General features: G+C 33.6%; 1 protein-coding gene across 1 annotated transcript in view; it reads left to right on the top strand.

The window, feature by feature from the left end:
- DGKB (diacylglycerol kinase beta) overlaps positions 1-19,047 on the top strand; it is a gene marked incomplete at its 3' end in the record, with an annotated part of 571,138 nt that overhangs the window by 293,895 nt on the left and 258,196 nt on the right. Inside the window, exons 16-17 of the mRNA XM_008059499.2 lie at positions 4,328-4,401; positions 7,616-7,690. Of these exons, the coding sequence (XP_008057690.1) occupies positions 4,328-4,401; positions 7,616-7,690 (149 nt within the window). The remainder of the gene's footprint in view (positions 1-4,327; positions 4,402-7,615; positions 7,691-19,047) is intronic.

Raw genomic sequence — 19,047 nt, 5'->3', positions numbered from 1 at the left:
ACAAAACTTAGAAAAGATAGCTTTCAATTTGTTTATGTAAATGATATCCAGAAGTAGAATGCCCAGGGCTGATAAGACAACTCCACATTTTCATCAGGACTGGTACTCCTGTCTTTCTGTATTATGTCATTAATCTGTGTCATCTTCAAGGTCAGCTCATGAACAAAAATGGCTACTGGTTCTCATAAATTCAAATTCCATGCTGACATTGGGAAGAGGAAGGCTAGGAGCTCTCACTCTTCCTTTTAAAGAGCATACCTTGACTTACTATACAATACTTTATTAGTCTTCTCAGGCTGCTATAAAAAATTAACTGTGGACTGGGTGGCGTAAACATGAGACATTTATTTCTCACAGTTCTGGAGACTGGAATGCCCTGGATCAAGGTACCAGCAAGGTAGATTCTATTCTGAGTCCTCTTCTTTCGGCTTGTAGGCAACCACCATCTCTCTGTGTACTCACACAACCTCTTCCATACGTGATCCTACAGAGAGAGAGAAAGAGAGAGATTATCTCTTCCTCATAGATCACTAAACCTATCATGAGTTCCTCGCCCTTATGACCTCATCCAACCCAGATTACCTACCAAAAGCTTCATCATCACTACTACTATCACATCGGGGTTTCAAGGGTCAACATATGCACTTGGGGGTGGAGGAGGCACAATTCATTCCATAGCAACTCCCAGTTATATTTTACTAGAAAAAAATTTAGACCCACTTTTTTGTATATTTATTTCTTCTTTTATATGACAAGACACCAAAAGTTACAACTAGTTAAAGCTCTTTAAAATAAAAAATATATAAATATATACAGAGAGAGTTACATAAATTTTGCCAGCAACAGCGGCTTCCAAGATACAGATGTGACAAGAAGGGAAACTCTTTTAAATTACCTATACCCAGGGCTCTTTACTCCCAAGGAGGGGGAATATGGGAATTAAGTGCCAATTGAAGATTCTGCCATTAAGATGGTATGACTTATTTTAGGATGATAACTGGATACGATACTTGTTTGTAACTTGTCAGACTGAAAAATGACTATGCAGTACTCTAGGTGTTTGGCTCTCAAGTCTAAGAATTCTGTCTTTGGTATCCTGGCACCCAAACTTACTGGACCAAATTGGCCTTTTACAGTAGCAAAGGTTAGCACAATTTTAAAGCTTTTTGAGTGAGCACAAAAAAAACATGTTGATTAACTGTAGTGTTCACTAGCAATAACATATCATTTTTGCAATAAATAGAAGGTATTCAAAACATTTAGACTCGTTTGTTATAAACTTGAAAGAACTATGAATAATCATCTGCTGCATTACCCAATACTTTACTATCTGGAGCATTTTAGGTAGAAAAATAATGATGAGTTTCACTTGTATCATCACTGGGAATTTTTATTTCTGTCAATGGAAAGATAGTGCAATAAATATTAACCACTCAAAAAAAAACATGCCAGATTTTCCTAGAACTTTCACATTTCTTTTTTTTTTTTTTTTTGAGTTGGAGTCTCACTCTGTCGCCCAGACTGGAGTGCAGTGGCCGCTCCCGGCCACCGCAGCCTCGACCAGCTGGGCTCCGGCAATCCTTCTGCCTCAGCCTTCCAAGTAGCTGGAACTACAGGCGCGAGCTACCGCTGATTTTTTTATTTATTGTAGAGATGAGGTCTCGCTGTCCAGGCGGGTCTTGAACCCGCGGGCTCAGGCAATCCACTCACCTCAGCTTCCCAAAGGCACGGGATTACAGGCTGAACCACCAATCCCGGCTTAACTTTCACATTTCTAACACCATTACATGTTCCTTTAACACCAGAGTCCTTGTAGTGTTAATATTTAATCTCATTATCACCCCTTAAATGTGCATTACATTAGATATTAGGTAGGTTATATAAGGTCAGAAACCTATTAAAGTCATCACCAAAGGGGTGCTAATCCACAGGACCTGATAACATAAATTAATACCATGTTTTATTTGTATATTGTCATATTTTATTAACCTTTTCTGTAATAAAATGATGTGCTAATTGATTTATTATTTCTCTATTTCCATATTTGGTATATGACTTTTATCACTTGTGGAATATCATCATTGTCCCTAAATCTTTAAATTCTCTTCTGTTATTTGAATTCGTTTGATCTGTTTATACATCTATCCCCAAAAATTACATCTAGGTTTTGTATTTTTTCTTTTTTGAGATGCCTTACATACTATAATATACTTTGGTGGGATATTTATTTGTTCATAATAATATGTAACTTAAAACACAATTGTTACTGGCCTTTATTTGATCACTTATAAAATGCCTAAAAATATTCCAATATTTAAGTATCTCTGAAAGACATTCTAAAACATAATTTTAAAAGAATTTCAAATATTGGGCCCAGTATGAATTTTTATATAATCTCATTTGTTTGTAAACTGAATGTTGAATTTGAGGAGGAAAGGAAAAATCACCCTAATGAGTATTTGGGTTCAAATTTAATGCTTTGCTCAAATATCTTTATTTACCTTAAGATTCTTGTCTCTAAAAACAAGGAGAAACAATTCAAATTGACTAAAAAAGTCAACTAAAATCTACATGTGTTATTATTACTTTTTTGTTATGAAAACTTTAGGAGTTTCAATTTAGTAATAAAATAAGAAAAGGAAACTGAACATTAGTGTTTTGAAATGGGTGTTTTTTGGTATTTCCTAATCTTATTTTTAATGGGATGAGGGGCACCCATTGCAAGCCAGCAGCACAATGGCTTTAAGATAATAGGCTTTTTATATACATTAATTGAATACATTTGTTTCAAGGGAGACCTGAGAAGTTATTGTAGAAGTTACTCCAGCTGTCCTTCTCCCAGCTGAATTACAGACAAATTAGGAACAAAGGACCTTGGTCCTCTTAACAATGGAAAGTAAAACAGACATAGACACAGTGATAGATTGTAATGAGAACTAGAAATTAAGAATACTGTACTCAACCTTCTCATTTAACTAATATGAAGATTTTAACATTTCTCCAATGTCTATACTCATTACAAAAAATGTCATTTCACTTAAGAATTGAAGGAAAATATGTTGGTAGAATATTTTAACTTTTACTGTTTAAACAGACAGGAAGAAAGGGCACAATATGTTGAAATGGGTGTTTCTAATTGTTTCATTAAATATTTAGCACTGTAGTAAGGATAATTTTAATCTACTTTCAAAAAGTGAAAAACTGGTAAACTTAATATTTAGAGGGCATCCTTACCTGCATATTTTCATTATCAAAGTTTTTTTGGGGGGGGTCTGAAGGAAGTGGTTATCTCGATTGTTGAAAATCTCTCTCTTTTTTTTTTTTTTTGGTCAACTGTACGTAGATGGAAACTATATAAGGGCATATTGACTAGGAATACTTTTATTTTGAAAAAAGTCTTGTAAAATGAAAGAGTTCTCCTTTCCTACCCTGTTTTCTAAGACAACTCCACCCCACCAGTAAAATGCTATCAACTTACTTGCTTTACCTTCCTTTGTGGCACATTTCACAACTAAATAAATATTTGTTTATTGCATATTTTGTCACTAGAAAATAAGCCCTATTAGGACAAAGATTTTGTCTTTCTTGTTTAACTGAGGAGTAAGTAGTGATGTAAGTAGTACATTGCACATGGTGTAGTCAATTTCTGTTGCCTGAAAAAAAGATGATCTTTTGTATACCTAATCCTGAATTGTTCCCCACATCTTTAAAATTAAATAAATTAAAAATATTTAATGGACTCCTATTTAGCAAATCGTTTTGATTAACTGGCACTCTACCCACCAACCAGGGAAAGAAAGCATTGAGAAGATTGTGTAGAAAAGAACTCTTAGACCAAAAAAAAAGGCTTTAAATAATCTTAGTGAGTTTCTTTCTAGTTCATAAGAGGTTGGAAAGATGGATTCCACACATGCTTAAAGCTCTCAATCAGGGTCCTCCGGAAAAGGAAGACTCTATAACTTGATTTCTTTTTTTGCTTCTAATCTTTTTCCCCCCTCAAATTCTGCTGTATTTTGGTTAGTTCAGTCATTTTCCCACAAATGGTAACTTTTGTTTTCATCTTATAGCAATTACAAATGTCATTTCTTCTTCCTAATTGCCTTGCCCTCTGTCCTACCTTTCTTTGTTGAAGGGTGTTCCTTTTAGCATTTGCACACGCACGTACACACACACACACACACACACACACACACACACCCCAGAAAAAAAAAACAACTGTCATTGTATTGAATTTGCTTGAATTTGCTTATTGGTATTTTAGAACTTAGAAAAAACAAGGAATTTTCTGCACCTAGTAACTTTTTCATATATCCAAATTTCTTTCTAGATCACTCCTGTTCCTGGTACTCATCCACTTTTAGTTTTTGTGAACCCCAAAAGTGGTGGAAAACAAGGAGAAAGGTATGATTTTTTAAAATCATTTTATTTTCTATATGTAAAAAAGATAAGCTATGATGTAAAAACATTTAAAAACATTATTCTTCACTGCTTACTAATTTTAATGAGAATAAATGACGTTAGGATATATATGTGTATGCTGATATAGTCTCTGTCTGTTTTTAGAGTTGAAATTTTAATATAATGGCATTTTATAAATATTTTTATTATCCAGCTCAGATATTTGAATTTGAGCTATCCCACCTATCTCCCTAGCCCTTTACAAAGAGCTTTGCAAACAACATGGCATCATAAATACTGTTGAATGAAAATCGGTTCACTAAATGATCAACAAGATGAATTCTGGTAAATCATAGCCCAGTACCGAGGAACAGAATTTATATCTAGCTTCTAGGCAAAATATATTATAATGACTTTCTGTATGTGCATTTTGGAGAACATAATGCCATATTTCCTCAAGAAACATAGTATATTTAATTAGAATAAAAATGAGCTGTGTTATCAGATATCTTAATATTCTGGCTGATAAAATTTTATTTTTATGCTGAATTAATAATTAAATCATAATATTTAATAAATAAATGAAAATCACTACATTGAAGAGTAAACCTTATGTCCTACTGAGAACAGTCATAAACAAAATTGCAATTTATATCTAACAATGTTTTCTAGATGTCTTTCCTAATCTCAACCCCAAAATAAGCAAACAGATAAAAGTACTCACACTATGAAAGTAAAACAGATTTCCTTCTTGCTTTACCAAATAACAAAGTTGAAATGTTTCCATGAATAATGGAATTTTGAAAAACAATTTCCTTTACTAACATGTAACGTTCCAGCTTTATTTCATTGAAATTAAAAAGGTTCTTTATTGATCAATCATCAAAATATTATTTCAGCTTTTAAAAAGTATACTTCTTTTCCCTCTTATCAACATATAGTTAAGTTTTCACTTTGCTGAACCTAGATTGAAATTATTTTAAATAAATGATGGCTAACTGGTTACAAATATTCTTAGTACTTTATGAAAGAGAATAATTGCTTCACTCAGAAAGATATAAAATAATAATGTTAAAATTATTTTCTCTTTTACTACTTGCAGTCTGTCAGCTGTGTATGTGTGTATATATATATATATATATATATATATTAAAAAAAAGAAAGTAAGCTCTTCATAAAGAATTAGGTAAGACTTAAATTCATGTTGGAAATTAGATACAAATGAAGTCTTAGAAAAAATTTTTAAAAATATTTTCAAAAGAAAAGAAATTCTCCTCAATTTAAGATAGCATTAATCACATAGAATGACCTTTGTTTACTTCGTCTACTACAGTATTGAGAATGATTCTAGGTGATATAAGGGAAGGTATACTAAGGTCATTCTATGTGATTAATGCTATTTTCTAAAAACAACAACAACAACAACTAGAGACACTAAAGGCATAAGAATATTAAACTTAATGGGGAGAAGGGGAAATATGTGAACTCTCCCATATGCATGCCCACATGCGTTTTGTCCTTTAGATATTAAAGGGACCCTTCAAGGTCAAATGAAATGTAAACACGTTTTAAAGGTGATCTATTGCAAGTGCACAGATGAATTTCCCTGCATGCATAGGGGGCACCTTTCACAATGGGATTCCATTCAGCGTTTTTCTTTCAAAATGTGTTGACTTTGTTGACTTTGATATGTTAGGTAAGTGGTAAAAGGTCACAGAATTATATATTCAGACACGGTTTCCCATGCCAGTCCACAGGTGTGAAAGTGTTCACATAGTTATTCAGACAGCGCCCCCTGGTTGAATCCAAGCTCTACTCGGTACCAGGGATAAAAGGTGTAAGTTACAATCATGCAGGGAGATAGGCATGCATGTGATCTATTGCAATCCCACACGAGAAATGCTAAACTGGACATGTTTAAAATAAAGGTACTATGGAAGTTCAGAGGGGGAGATAACCATCTCTGAAAACTGAGATGTCTTCTGATAACTAGCTTTAGTACTGGTTCTTACATAAGTAGATGCTTGCCAGGTCTAAGGATTTGTGAAAGGCACGGTGTCAACCAGGAAGAATTTACCAAAGTTAAAGTTTAAGGGGAAAGAGAAAGAAAATGAGATAAACTGTGGTCATATTGTGAAGATGTCTGAATTTATATTGTGAATAACTTGACACTAGCAGAAACTTTTCATCATGGAAAAATATGACTGTACTTAAACAGCAATATAGGAGAGGACTTAATTGCCAAGAATTTTATAGAGCTGCTAAGAGAACATGAAGGCTTGAATTAAAGCAGTGAAACAGAATAGCCAGATTTGATAGATATTTCTGAGGAAGCACAGAATTGTTCAGTGGTGGGGTTCAGATGCCAGGGAAAGAAGGTATTGAGAATGATTCTAGATGATATAAGTGGATTTTGTAAAGTGAATTTGTAGTTTCTATCAGTCACTATTATAAGAATATTTATAAAATACACACTAATATTTGCATGTATATAATACCAATTTAAAGATCTAATATATCACATTTTCAAAGAATTCCACACATTTGGGCTATGTGTATACATAGAAACATTTCTATTGCATTTGTTTACAAAAATTATTTTCTTTCAGAATAAAAATCATTTCACGTGTGCCTGTTGAAACAGTTTAGCAATTTCATGAACTGACTGATTAATATGGTTGTTTATATAAAATTATTAGGCCAGGTGAGACTGCACTCTTTTCCTACATATGTGTATATAAAGTGTACATTTCCATTTTTTTATGGGAGATAGAGATTTTTCAACTCTGTTAGGTTGGCCCAGTAACCTAATATTGACTTCTGTGGAGAGAATGATCTATTCACAAGGATCTGTTCGGAGAAAATATTTAATTAAATTTATATGGAATCTTTTTTAAAAATTTGAAATATGAGTTAGCTAAATAATTTCAAAAGGGGGTGGGAGAATAATCTAAATGTATATGCATATTTAGAATACAGGCATTATTTCTAGTGAATACATTGTATTGTCTTTCTAATGGCTACTAAGCCCCTTTTCAAGAACCATTGGCTTCTATGAGCTATTCTATTTTTAATATTAGTGAGACTTTTGTCAAATAATTTTAATTACACTCACATACATACACATATATTTATGGCATTAAGGGACATTGCATATTTTAAAATTATTAAGAATCACTACATTTCCTTTTCTCTTTCTGTGTTTTCACTTTTGTAGAATTTACAGAAAATTCCAGTATTTACTAAATCCTCGTCAGGTTTATAGTCTTGCTGGGAACGGACCAATGCCAGGGTAAGTCCAAAGATAATATCATTACTATTAACTCACTTAACTAACTAATTAAATAAGCAGCCTGACCTATCTAGAAATAATGTTATTTGGATACAGCAGCCAGATTAGTGTATAAATAATTTAATATTAACTACATAAGAGAAAGCAATGCAGATGCTGTTTTTGTAATAGTTAACAATCAATTTCAAGCAGATTTCCTTTCCTTTTAAACACTGCGAAGTAATACTCTTAATAGTACTAATAACAATGATAATTATCGCACACACGCTCACATACGCACTAGCTGAATGTTTAAACTACTAAGCCATGTGTTTGTAGAACTACTCTCTTTCCTTGTACTTGTTAAGTAGAAAATATCCGCTACAGAGTAAAAAGAAAGCTAGTTCACAAAGAATAAAAATCATACTTACAAACTCTAATGAATATCATTCTCATAATGTACTTTACTGATAATAGGTAAGATGTAGTAAACTAAAATTGTTTTCTCAAACTAGATCATATACTTTTGATGGTATAAATATGCACTGAAATAAATCATCATTAATTTGGCCTAGTTAAATAATTAATGTCATCTTTTTCCACTGACCTCTTTTCTCTCTATCAGCACGAGAGTAAATATTAGATCACATAAGTAGAGAGAATTTCTATAAGCTATATGCACACTTCTTTAAAAGGACAGTATGATTTAAAATAAGTCTTATAGGTCATTCTCAGAAACTAGAAACCAAATAGTGAAATTTTACACTTTTAAAAGCTCAGAATAAAATTTATACCACTGTGTCTTATACTAAATAAATGTTAGTAAAATAGACATAATTAGCACAGGTTCTTACAATTATATTCGTCTCTTTCTTCTACTGCTTTGCTGCCTGCTGTCAGGGGTCACTTTCCACATGCTGAGCAGTGGTTTGTGGAACCTCCTTCCTACAGAAGGCAGGTTCTTCACCACAGGAATTTAGTTCAGAACAATGACTTGGTCAAGCTCCACACCCCATAATCTAGAGGATAATGAGATTATTGGCTTGGGGAGCCAGTTGCAATCAGGAAGTCCTGGTACAGATAAAACCAAGCCGAAGTAGTCTCAATATTAACTAAAAAGCTCAGTCAGGATGGATTCTTTTCATGTCCTTTAATATTCTCTGGACTTCAAAGAAGTAGCTCTTAGTCTACAGAATTAAGAAACTGTATTTTGAAAAGTTTAGTCATTCCACAATCCATATAGGTTCACCCAATGTAAGTAAATTCAGAATTTTCCTATATTTCATAAATGGCGGAGAGGAGGCTATTGCCTCTGCAAATTACAGGCTTTATAACTTGTCCTCTGGGAGCCTCTATTATCTTATCCATAAAATGAGGAATGGTACCCTCCTCAGAGGATAGTTGTAAGTTAAATAGTATGATGCCTATGAAGCATGTGTTCTCACCACGTGGTATATCCTCAGTATATGTAACTTATTGTCAATATTGTTTTAGATATTAATTAATAACAATATGACTACCAGGTAGCTTTATGTACATGTATTACAATAACATTGATGTGAGCCCTATTTTCTCATTTCATGTTTTTCTACTATACTTAAATATGTACTACTTGCCTTCTAGTCTTTCAATTTGGGACATTCAATTATCCTCTACTCTATCTTAACATTTTTAAATTAATATATGTGATTGGAAAATGTCCATACTACAATGAATATTATTTAAAAAGCAAATTAAAGGCCCTGCTTTAAGCACAACGATTCGTCAGGAATTACCGTTATGATTGGATATATCCTTTCAAACATTCTAATATACACCTATACACTCAAGTATTCCTGTCTATCTGCCTATCTATCTATAATCAATTAATAATGTATCTCTACTATACACACATGTAGATGCTGGATAGATAGATTTTTTACATAACAATACAAACTTCATATTATTCTACAAGTTACCTTTTACATTGCAAAGGATCTGATGTGCATTATTACATTTCAGTGGAGTTTGATGTTTCATTATTTCTAAGTGCTACATGATATTCCACAATTATGTTAGCTATCTTATGGATGAATATTTAGATTGACTGTGTTTTCAGTTATTAGCAAATATAATAAATTAATTTATATCTATTAATGTAACTGTATATTATTGAAAGCATGGCCACATATTTTTATGGAATATGTTGCTATGGATAGAGCTGCTTGGTTAAAAATATTTAATATCTAAAGTCTTTAAAACAATGAGTTTGAATAGAATCGTGTTGAATTTCTAGTTCCGTCTTGATCACTATAAGAAAGTCTTCTTTCTCTCAGATACCAGTGCCCACTCTGCATCCCCAGTGACAATCCTGCACTTCTTTTAGAAAACTATTTCTTTGTTGTTATCCTGAAGACAAATGCCACAGTTAGTTGCTCAGAATGAGGACTCTGGTCAGGCTATAATGTTACTCTTCACTTAACCCTGTTGCTGATTTGCTCACTTGTAAATCCTGCCATCCCTGCTGCTAGCTGTGCTGCCCCAGTCATGCTGGGAGAGTGACCTATTGCAGTGGTTCCCTTTCAAAGTATTTCTTTATAAATTGCTCTATTCAGCAAGGTCCACCTACTAATCTAACACCCACTGTGATTTGTGTATTTTAGTTTTATCACCATTTCTAGTTCTTTACTTTTCTAATGTTACAATAAATTTTATTTTTTAAAAAATATACATTTTATTTGCTGTCTTGAACTTGCAATTACTCATTCTTTTAATTTCTTGTTTTAATTTTTTCCTCTTTATCACACCAAGTTTTCTTACTTTTTTTACTACATCTTTTCTTTCGTTTTATTATTATTATTTTTGACCTTTCTAATACCTTGTTTATAAGAGCAGATGATTTTCTTGGTGTACTTTAACTACCTTAGTGTGAATATCTAGTAAACACTAAAATTCTCTGGGCATTTTAAAATCTATAATTGTTTTTAAAACAGAAATGGGTGTGTGTACTTGTTTCCATTATATCTCCTTATATAAATTCTCTCTCTTGGATCTATTTTGTTTCAAGATATCTTACACCAGAGTTTGTTTCATCGAAGCAGTTTTCTTCCTGATGATGTATATTGAACAAATTACTTGAGAGTATAAATTAGTTAGAAAAGATAAAATATAAATTGTTCTTTGATCTTTTTATAATGATAAAATGATTTTCTTTATAACATTAAAATAAATATGTGCATCTCTAGCTATATACCAACTTCACATGCTAATGTGACTTGTGAAAAGTCAATGTCAAGTTTTTTGTATACTTGAGATGTTGCTTGTTTTGTTCTGACTCTAAGCTTTATAAAAGTACAGATGGTTTGTTCTCATGTTATTGCTAAAAACTTAAGTAAAAAATAACAAGCATTTGTTGAACTTAAATAAAATATAATTCTTTAAAATAAATAAATAATTTTTTAGGTTCATCTATATAATTAGGTATAATGAATTGCTTGTGAGAAAGGTGCTTTTTAGAAACCTTTGGTTTCATCTACCTGAACTCAATGAAAAATGCGTATAAATTGTAAAATAGAACAAAACAGTCAACCTATAGATTTACATATTCCAAATACCTTACATATTTTTATAGTGAAGCTTTGGAATGTAGTCTCTTATTAAAAATAATGTGTGATTTTGAAAATACATAACAAATTCCCCAGATATCTTTACTTTCTAAATTTAAGATTTGATTTTATATAACCAAATTTTTACCATATTTTATTTAAACAAAATCCTCCTTGATTCAGAGCTTATAACCTTTTTCATATGTCTCTTGTGGAATCATGTCAGAGAGATTAACAAAATCCTCAAAAGACTAAGAAATATTCATCAAAATCCCATCAAACTCTACAGGAAACAACAAAAAAAATCTGTTTCTTCACTACTGTGAAAATGAAGCGCTCCTTATGATAACTCAAACAATATCAAGCAGATGATTCTACAAGCTCTCCATCAACTAACTGTGTGAGCATAATTCTGACTCTGCTTTGGTCAGTGGAATGATTGGGTTTGAAAAATGATTTATGCTTCTAAATTAAATATCTACAGAGTAATAAAAGTAACAAAAAATACCATACTCCTCCAGTTAACAAAGTCACATATTGTTTGCCTTGCACAAGAATTTTCCATTTTAGGCATTTAAAATTACCCATCTTTAGTCACTTTTTGCATATACCCACAAATGTATTATGATGATAAAGATGTTAAAAAAATCTAAACTTTAGTTACTCATCTCACAAAGAAAGGAAAAATGGTTGGCTGAATAACAATTAAACTGGAGATCTATGTGTCACTGTTAGAAATTATTGCTTAGCCAAGTTCCTGAAACACTGCAAAAAATAAAAATAACAGTTCCTCCTGAATTGGCCATGAAATGACCCATTCATTTGTGTATATCCTTTACTTGTGTTTTATTCTATTCTGACTGCTAAAACAAAATACCTTAGACTGGATAATTTATAAACAACAGAAATTTGTTTCTCATAGTTCTGGAGACTGGGAAGTCCAGGATGAAGGCAGCAGTAGATTGGTGTCTGGCTATGGCTCCCTCTCTGATTCCAAGATGTGCCTTTTTGCTGTATCCCACAGAAGGGATAAAGGCTGGGTCCCCACATAGCCAAGAAGTATAAAAAGGAACTGGCTAGCTCTCTCAAGCTTCTTTCTAAGGGCACTAATTCCATTAATGGGAGTGAAGCCTTCATAACCTAATCATCTTCTAAACGTCCCACCTCTTAATAATGTTGTAATGAGGATTAAGGTTCAAGTTGAATTTTGGAGAGACACAATGTTCAAACCATAGCCTTCTGACCTTGCCCTTCCAAAATTCTTATGCCTTGCACACACAATAACATTACATTTATTCCCTCCCCATAGCCCCATAAGTCTTGATTTGTTCTAATACTAACTCAAAAGTGTCAATTCCAGAGTCTAATCTCAATGTATGATCCATCCTGAGCCAAATTGTTTTCCAGGTATAACCTAGTAAAATCAAATAATTTTTGTTGTTTGTAAATTACCCCATCTAAAGTAACTTGTTATAGCAGCCAGAATGGACTAAGACAAAATTGGTACTGGGAAATAAGGTGCTGCTGTACGAGTGCCTAAAATGTAGAAGTGGCTTTGGAACTGGTTAACGGGTAAAGCCTGTAACATAAAGCAGAGAGATAAACAAAAAAGAAGAAATCTGTATAGAAAGCCTCGATCTTAGAGATTATCTATGTAGTTATGAAGAAAATTTGGTAGAAATAAGGATGGGAAAGGTCATTCTGATGAGGTCTTAGATGGAAATGAGGAACAAATTATTAGAAACTCAAGGAAATGTGATCCTTGTTATAAAGCGGCACCTCACTTGGTTGCGTTGTATCCATGTCCTAGTGTTTTGGGGGAAGTTGAACTTGACAGTGGTGAGATAACACTGAGTGATACTTGGTGGAAGAGATCTCTAAGCAAATGTTTTGGATGCTGCATAGCTTCTCGACTATTTATAGCAGAGCATGAGAAGGAACAAATGAATTAAAGACAGATTTCATAATCAAAAGGTAAGCAAAACAAACATATGAAAAATTCTCAACCTGGCCTGGTTGTAAATAATGAGAAAGTGTGTTCAGTGTAGAATGCCAAGGATATCACCAAGTGAACGTTTGATAAGGAGATTAATTTGGATAAAAGGTATCAAGAATGCTATTTATCAAGACAATGGAAGAATGATAACTATAAACACAGTTTAGAGATTTAGTAACAGGCCTATAGTGCCAAAACTTGAAGGCAGAAAGGCTTCAAAAGAGAAACCCAGGAGGCCAGTAGGACCTCAAGACTTATTGGCAGAACTGCCTTAAGTTTCTGCCCCATGCATTCCGGCACAGCACTCCTCGGTCACTCCAGCTGTGGCTCATATGGGTCTCACGGCATCTAGGGCCACTCCACCAGGCGGCAGAGGTGGTATAACTTGGAAGCATCTAGGTGGTTCAAACTGCAGGTGCAGAGTTACCTCCACACAGATTTCAAAGAATGCCTTGGAAAGCATCTGACCTCAGACAGAGAACTGCTACAGGGTTTGGGCCACTGCAAGGAGCTCCCACTAAGGCAATGCTTAGTGGAGCCATGGAGGCTGGGACACCCTTGAGATTTCAGATTAGTAGAGTCAGCCTGGGAGGGCTGCAGGCATTCAACTCTAACACCTGACAAGTGCAGTGTGGGCTGTGCCCATAAAAACCATGGAAGTGGCAGGTGTTTCTGGTGCCTTTGGAATCCAACTTCTGCCCCAGCATGTCTGGGAGACAGGACAGGAAGTCAAAGGTTTAAGATTTAATATTGTTTGCCCTTTTGGACTTTGGACTTGTGTGGGATCTGTTACAGCTCTCCTTTTCCTATTTATTTCTTTTGGTGTGAGATGTTTGTTTTATACTTGTTCTGCTATTGAATTTTAGAAAGACATAACCTGTTTGATTTTCCAGGCTCACAGCTGGAAGGGAATTTACCTCAAAATGGAATTGCCTTGAGTCTCTCCTCTATTTGATTTAGGTGATAGATGGATGTGACTCTGGACTTTAGACTTTTGAGTTAATACTGGAACCAGTTAAACCTTTTGGGGCCATTGGAATGGAATGAATGCATTTACATATTAAAAGGACATGAATTTTGGGAAGAGTGCTATGGTACGAATATCTGTGACCCTCCAAAGTATATACTGAACCTTAATCCCTAATGCAATCATATTAGGAGGTGGAGCATTGAGGAAGTGATTAGGTCATGAGTGCTTCACCATCATGAATGGGATAAGTGCCTTTTTAAAATGCCATGAGAGAACTACCTTTCTTTTTTTCTGCCATGTTAGGACACAACACTCATCCTTCTGTCATGTTAGAATGCAGCAAGAAGACATCATCTTGAAAAGAGAGGGCAAACCTTATCAGACCTCAAAACTTTGAGAAATAAATTTCTATTATTTATAAGTTACTGAATAGCAGGTATTTTCTTATAGCAGCATGAATGGGCAAAAGCAGCCTGTTTCTGATTTTTTTCTATAAAGGTTAAGTTTTTAATATAAAAAACGTAAACATAAAATGTTTTCTTTGAATAGCCACTCATTTATTATTATGTAAGCCTACTCAGCCAAAATTGCTGGCCCAAATTTACCACCAGTCTTAGGCTGTCAAATGATAATGTAGACAGTATAGCCAATACCCAATAGAAAATAATGTAGCAACTGAGTAACAAGGGAAATAGTAGTTTAACAATGCCAATGATAACATTTAAACTGATTCAACACAAATTTATTCAAATATCTACCAGATTCCAGGAGCAATCTTATCACTTTCAATCTACTCTGGACAAACAGATAGCACCTCTGCCCTCATAGCCTTATATTTTAATGGTGGAAGACATATTATACTAAGAGACAAATGAAATAAACATTATATCAGCTGGAAAGGTGAACGAGGAGTGCGCATTGGTTCTTTGGCTTTTTTTTTTTAATAGGGTGGACAGGGAAGAATGCACTGAATATAGACACAATGAAGGTGAGGAAGTAACCCATGTGGCCATTACATAGAAGAGCTTTTAAGGCAGAGAGAGGAGCAAGCATAAAGTGTCATGGTAGGATAATATTTAATATGTTTGGGAAACATTAGTAAAAAGCCAGAGTGGCTAGAACAGAATGGAAAGCAGTAGCATGTTAGAAAGGTACCAGGAAGCCAGATCATATAGGGTTTTACAATTACTGTGACCATAATAATTACGTTTACCCAAATCTCTCCTGTGTTATTTCTGGTGTCCCAGTATCTGCCTCATTCAGCACTTACCCGGAGCTGTTGTATTTTTAATTCAGGTATTACTGTCAATGGGTGCATTGAAATCATCTCAGTGATGATAATGAGTTTGACAGTCCTTTAATTTGTAAATCCGGCTTCTGCTATGTTATCCTCTAGTAATATGTAAAACATGTGTGCAATGAACGGAGTTCTCACTTTAATATATAATCATTACACCGAAAACATGACCCAAAAGAAACTCTTTCCCAGCCCTTTTCACACACAAAAACAAGCAACAACTTGTGAAGAACTGGTATACCAGTTATGCCAGTCCATTACGCAGTGGCCTGTGCTTCGCCTCTCCCTGTGGGATACGAAAGGGCAAAATACACCCAACAGCAATGTCATGGAGATTGTAGGAAATCATAGGTTAGATGTATATGAAATATACATAAACTGTTTTGCCAAGAACATGGAGTGAGTAGTTTGAATACTCTTCCCCAGTGTTTTGTTTACATTAAATATAGCTTATTTCTATAAATGTTTATGTTTTAATAATACTTTTCTTATTTTTCAGTAAAACTTTTCAGTAAATATTAACTTAAAAATAAAAATGCCTTTTAAACAAAAAATAATTCTGAATTTCATAACAGAAATAGTTCTGAATTTCTGATTCTGAGTTGATGAATACATAGTTTATGTGAAATATTTATTAACATTTACCACCTGTAATGAAAACTCTGGTGATATCACTGGCTTTGTGGAAATTAATAAACACAAATATACTGAAGAAACATCAGCATCTGCTTCATATTAATAGTTAATTCTCTGCCCTAAAGTAATCATTTAATATGCAGAAAGTCCCTTTGCATATCACTCTTTGAAGCATGACTTTTCGTTTAGATCAAATGACTGTTCTAAATTAATGTTCATTTTCAATTCCAAGTTTTCTCATGTGTATTATTAATGAAGTGATAACTGTTAATATCTTGACTTTATTAGCAAAAGAATTTTTTTTAAAGATCAAGTAATGTCATTTTATATCAGAATAATCAGAATACTTTCTTTTTTTGACTTTTAATTATTTTTATTTTAAAGATGTGGGGTACAATTCAGGGTTCGGTATACAAATGTTTGTTTTGAAGGTACCCTTGCTGATGTGGTATCAGAATGCTTTAAATAGAAAATGCATTTATTTAATAATGATTTGAATTCATTCAACTCATGGACCCTAAATAAAGTTATTGGAAGTTCATTCAGATAAAGATGAGAACATTAGATATTAGTGATAATGTTATCATAAACTCAGTTAAAAATTTAGCACAACTGATACCAGGTGTGGTAGCTCACTCCTGTAATCCCAGCACTTTGGGAGGCGGAGGCAAGAAGATTGCCTGAGTCTTGGGTTTCGAGACCAGCCTGGGCAACTTGGTGATAACTCTATAAATAAGTCAGAAAAACAAAAACAAAAACAAAAAAACAGCCTGTAGTTCTGGCTGCTTGGAAGACAGAGGCAGAAGGATCTGCTGAGCCTAGGAGGTCAAGGTTGCAGTAAACTGTGATCATGATACTGCACTCTAGCCTGGTTGACTGAATGAGACTCTGATTAGCACTACTTATACAATAATTTGCTTCTGTGGTGATAATTTGAAGACAGATTTTGGTGGGGCACATCTTCATGACACAAACATGAAACTTACTAAAATAAGAAACATAGATAAAAATGTCCTTTAAATTGTTTGTGATGCACACATAAATCATAATTCCATCCAAATAAATTTTAATTTTCTACTGATTAAAATAAAAGCTATAATTGTCACAGTTTGCATCCATGCATACAGACATATACATACACACCCCATGAGTTACTCAGTTTTCCCCTACTAATTTGGTAGTTAGCAAGGAGAATTCTGGGGAAGGAAAAATAAAGAAAGACTCAGATCTTGGCTCACTAAAGTAGTAAAGTCCTGTAAAATCTCCCTGGATAACACCACTCCAACTAACCTTTTTCAGATTGTACTCTGTTCACTCATTTCATAGTCTACAACTCAAGAAGCATGAAAGTTTAAAGTAATTTACTATAGAAGAAATCAGCCTATAGAAATCTACAACTTGAATTATATTGAGTCATTGATTAGCAACTGATTTTCATAATCAAGAAAGTTTAACTAAATAAGCCTACTCTGAAAAGGCAGACAATTGAATTAGGAATATAACACATTGGATGAAAATTATATCAAAAACTGTTAAAATAATAAATATCTAGGTTTGTAAGAAACTAATCTTTAATTATATACAAATCATTTTCCCAAAACAGCAACTATTTGTTAAATTTATAGGATTTTCTTCTCCAGTTTTTTTATTTATCTCATCTTGACGAGTCTTAATTTTCTACCATTTAGTGAACTTTATTCTTATAGTTTGAATTTTGTGAATTAAGACATTAAAATTTTAAATTATGATCTCTGCCAGTATTAGGCCAAGGTAAATTGTGTGCTCAGAAGCAGAGGCATGTGAGGGTAATAAATCTTACACTTTCGGTGACCTTCACTTTAAGGACTCCTTTCAAGGCTATGCGAAGAATGTTGGCAGTGTGTCCGTGTGGTCTTATTTATTTGTCTTTCAAAAATATTTTGAAGCCGGGCTCGGTGGCTCAGCCTGTAATCCCGCGCCTTTGGGAGGCTGAGGTGAGTGGATTGCCGGAGCCCGCGGTTCGAGACCCGCCTGGGCAGCGAGACCTCATCTCTACAATAAATAAAAAAATCAGCCGGGCATGGTAGCGCGTGCCTGTAACTCCGGCTACTCAGAAGGCTGAGGTGGAAGGATCGCCGGAGCCCAGCAGGTCGAGGCTGCGGTGGGCGGGAGCGGCCACTGCACTCCAGTCTGGGCGACACAGTGAAACTCCAACTCAAAAAAAAACAAAACAAAAACAAAAAATATTTTGAAAAAAAAGAAGGTATTTTAACTGTAATTAGTTAAGATCTTTGTCCCATTCCAACTTCTTCTCATCACATATTCCCTGTTAACTGATAGCACTGAGGGGACATGAAGATTTTAGGATCTGGCTAAGAGAAGACCAGATACAATGGTATGGTTGAATTCGAGGCTTATAATATGTGACTCACAGATATTTTTGTGTATGTTATTATGTCATTGACATCACAATGTTTAATGAAGGTAATTAATTCAAAGTGAACTTAATATTAGTCACTGAATAGAAAATTAGCTATGACAAAAAATTGATCTTTATATATTTAACAATAATACTAAAAATTTACATTACCATTGATGATTTGTGTAGCTGAGTAAAATATTCTTAATAAATCATTAATTTAAAATATTTTAATAAATAAGTCCAAAGGAAAATAATATCATCTTTTCACTTCAATAAAAATAGATTATGTTATTATTCTAGATCTTATGATGCAATATTTGTAAATTATCTCAACTTTGCACTCTGTTGTGATTTTTTTCTTATTATAAATAAATTTGTATAAATTTAGATATATATCACTTTTACAAGTTTATATACCTCATTTTTTAATAATTTTTTTCTTTTTTTTTTTGAGTTGGGGTCTCACTCTGTCGCCCAGACTGGAGGGCAGTGGC

The sequence above is a fragment of the Carlito syrichta genome, unplaced genomic scaffold, assembly GCF_000164805.1.
Source record: "Carlito syrichta isolate Samal-C Ts95f unplaced genomic scaffold, Tarsius_syrichta-2.0.1 Scaffold304199, whole genome shotgun sequence".
Taxonomy (NCBI): Eukaryota; Metazoa; Chordata; class Mammalia; order Primates; family Tarsiidae; genus Carlito; species Carlito syrichta.
The sequence above is the reverse complement of the archived record's forward strand: the minus strand, read 5'-3'. Positions and strand labels throughout refer to the sequence as shown.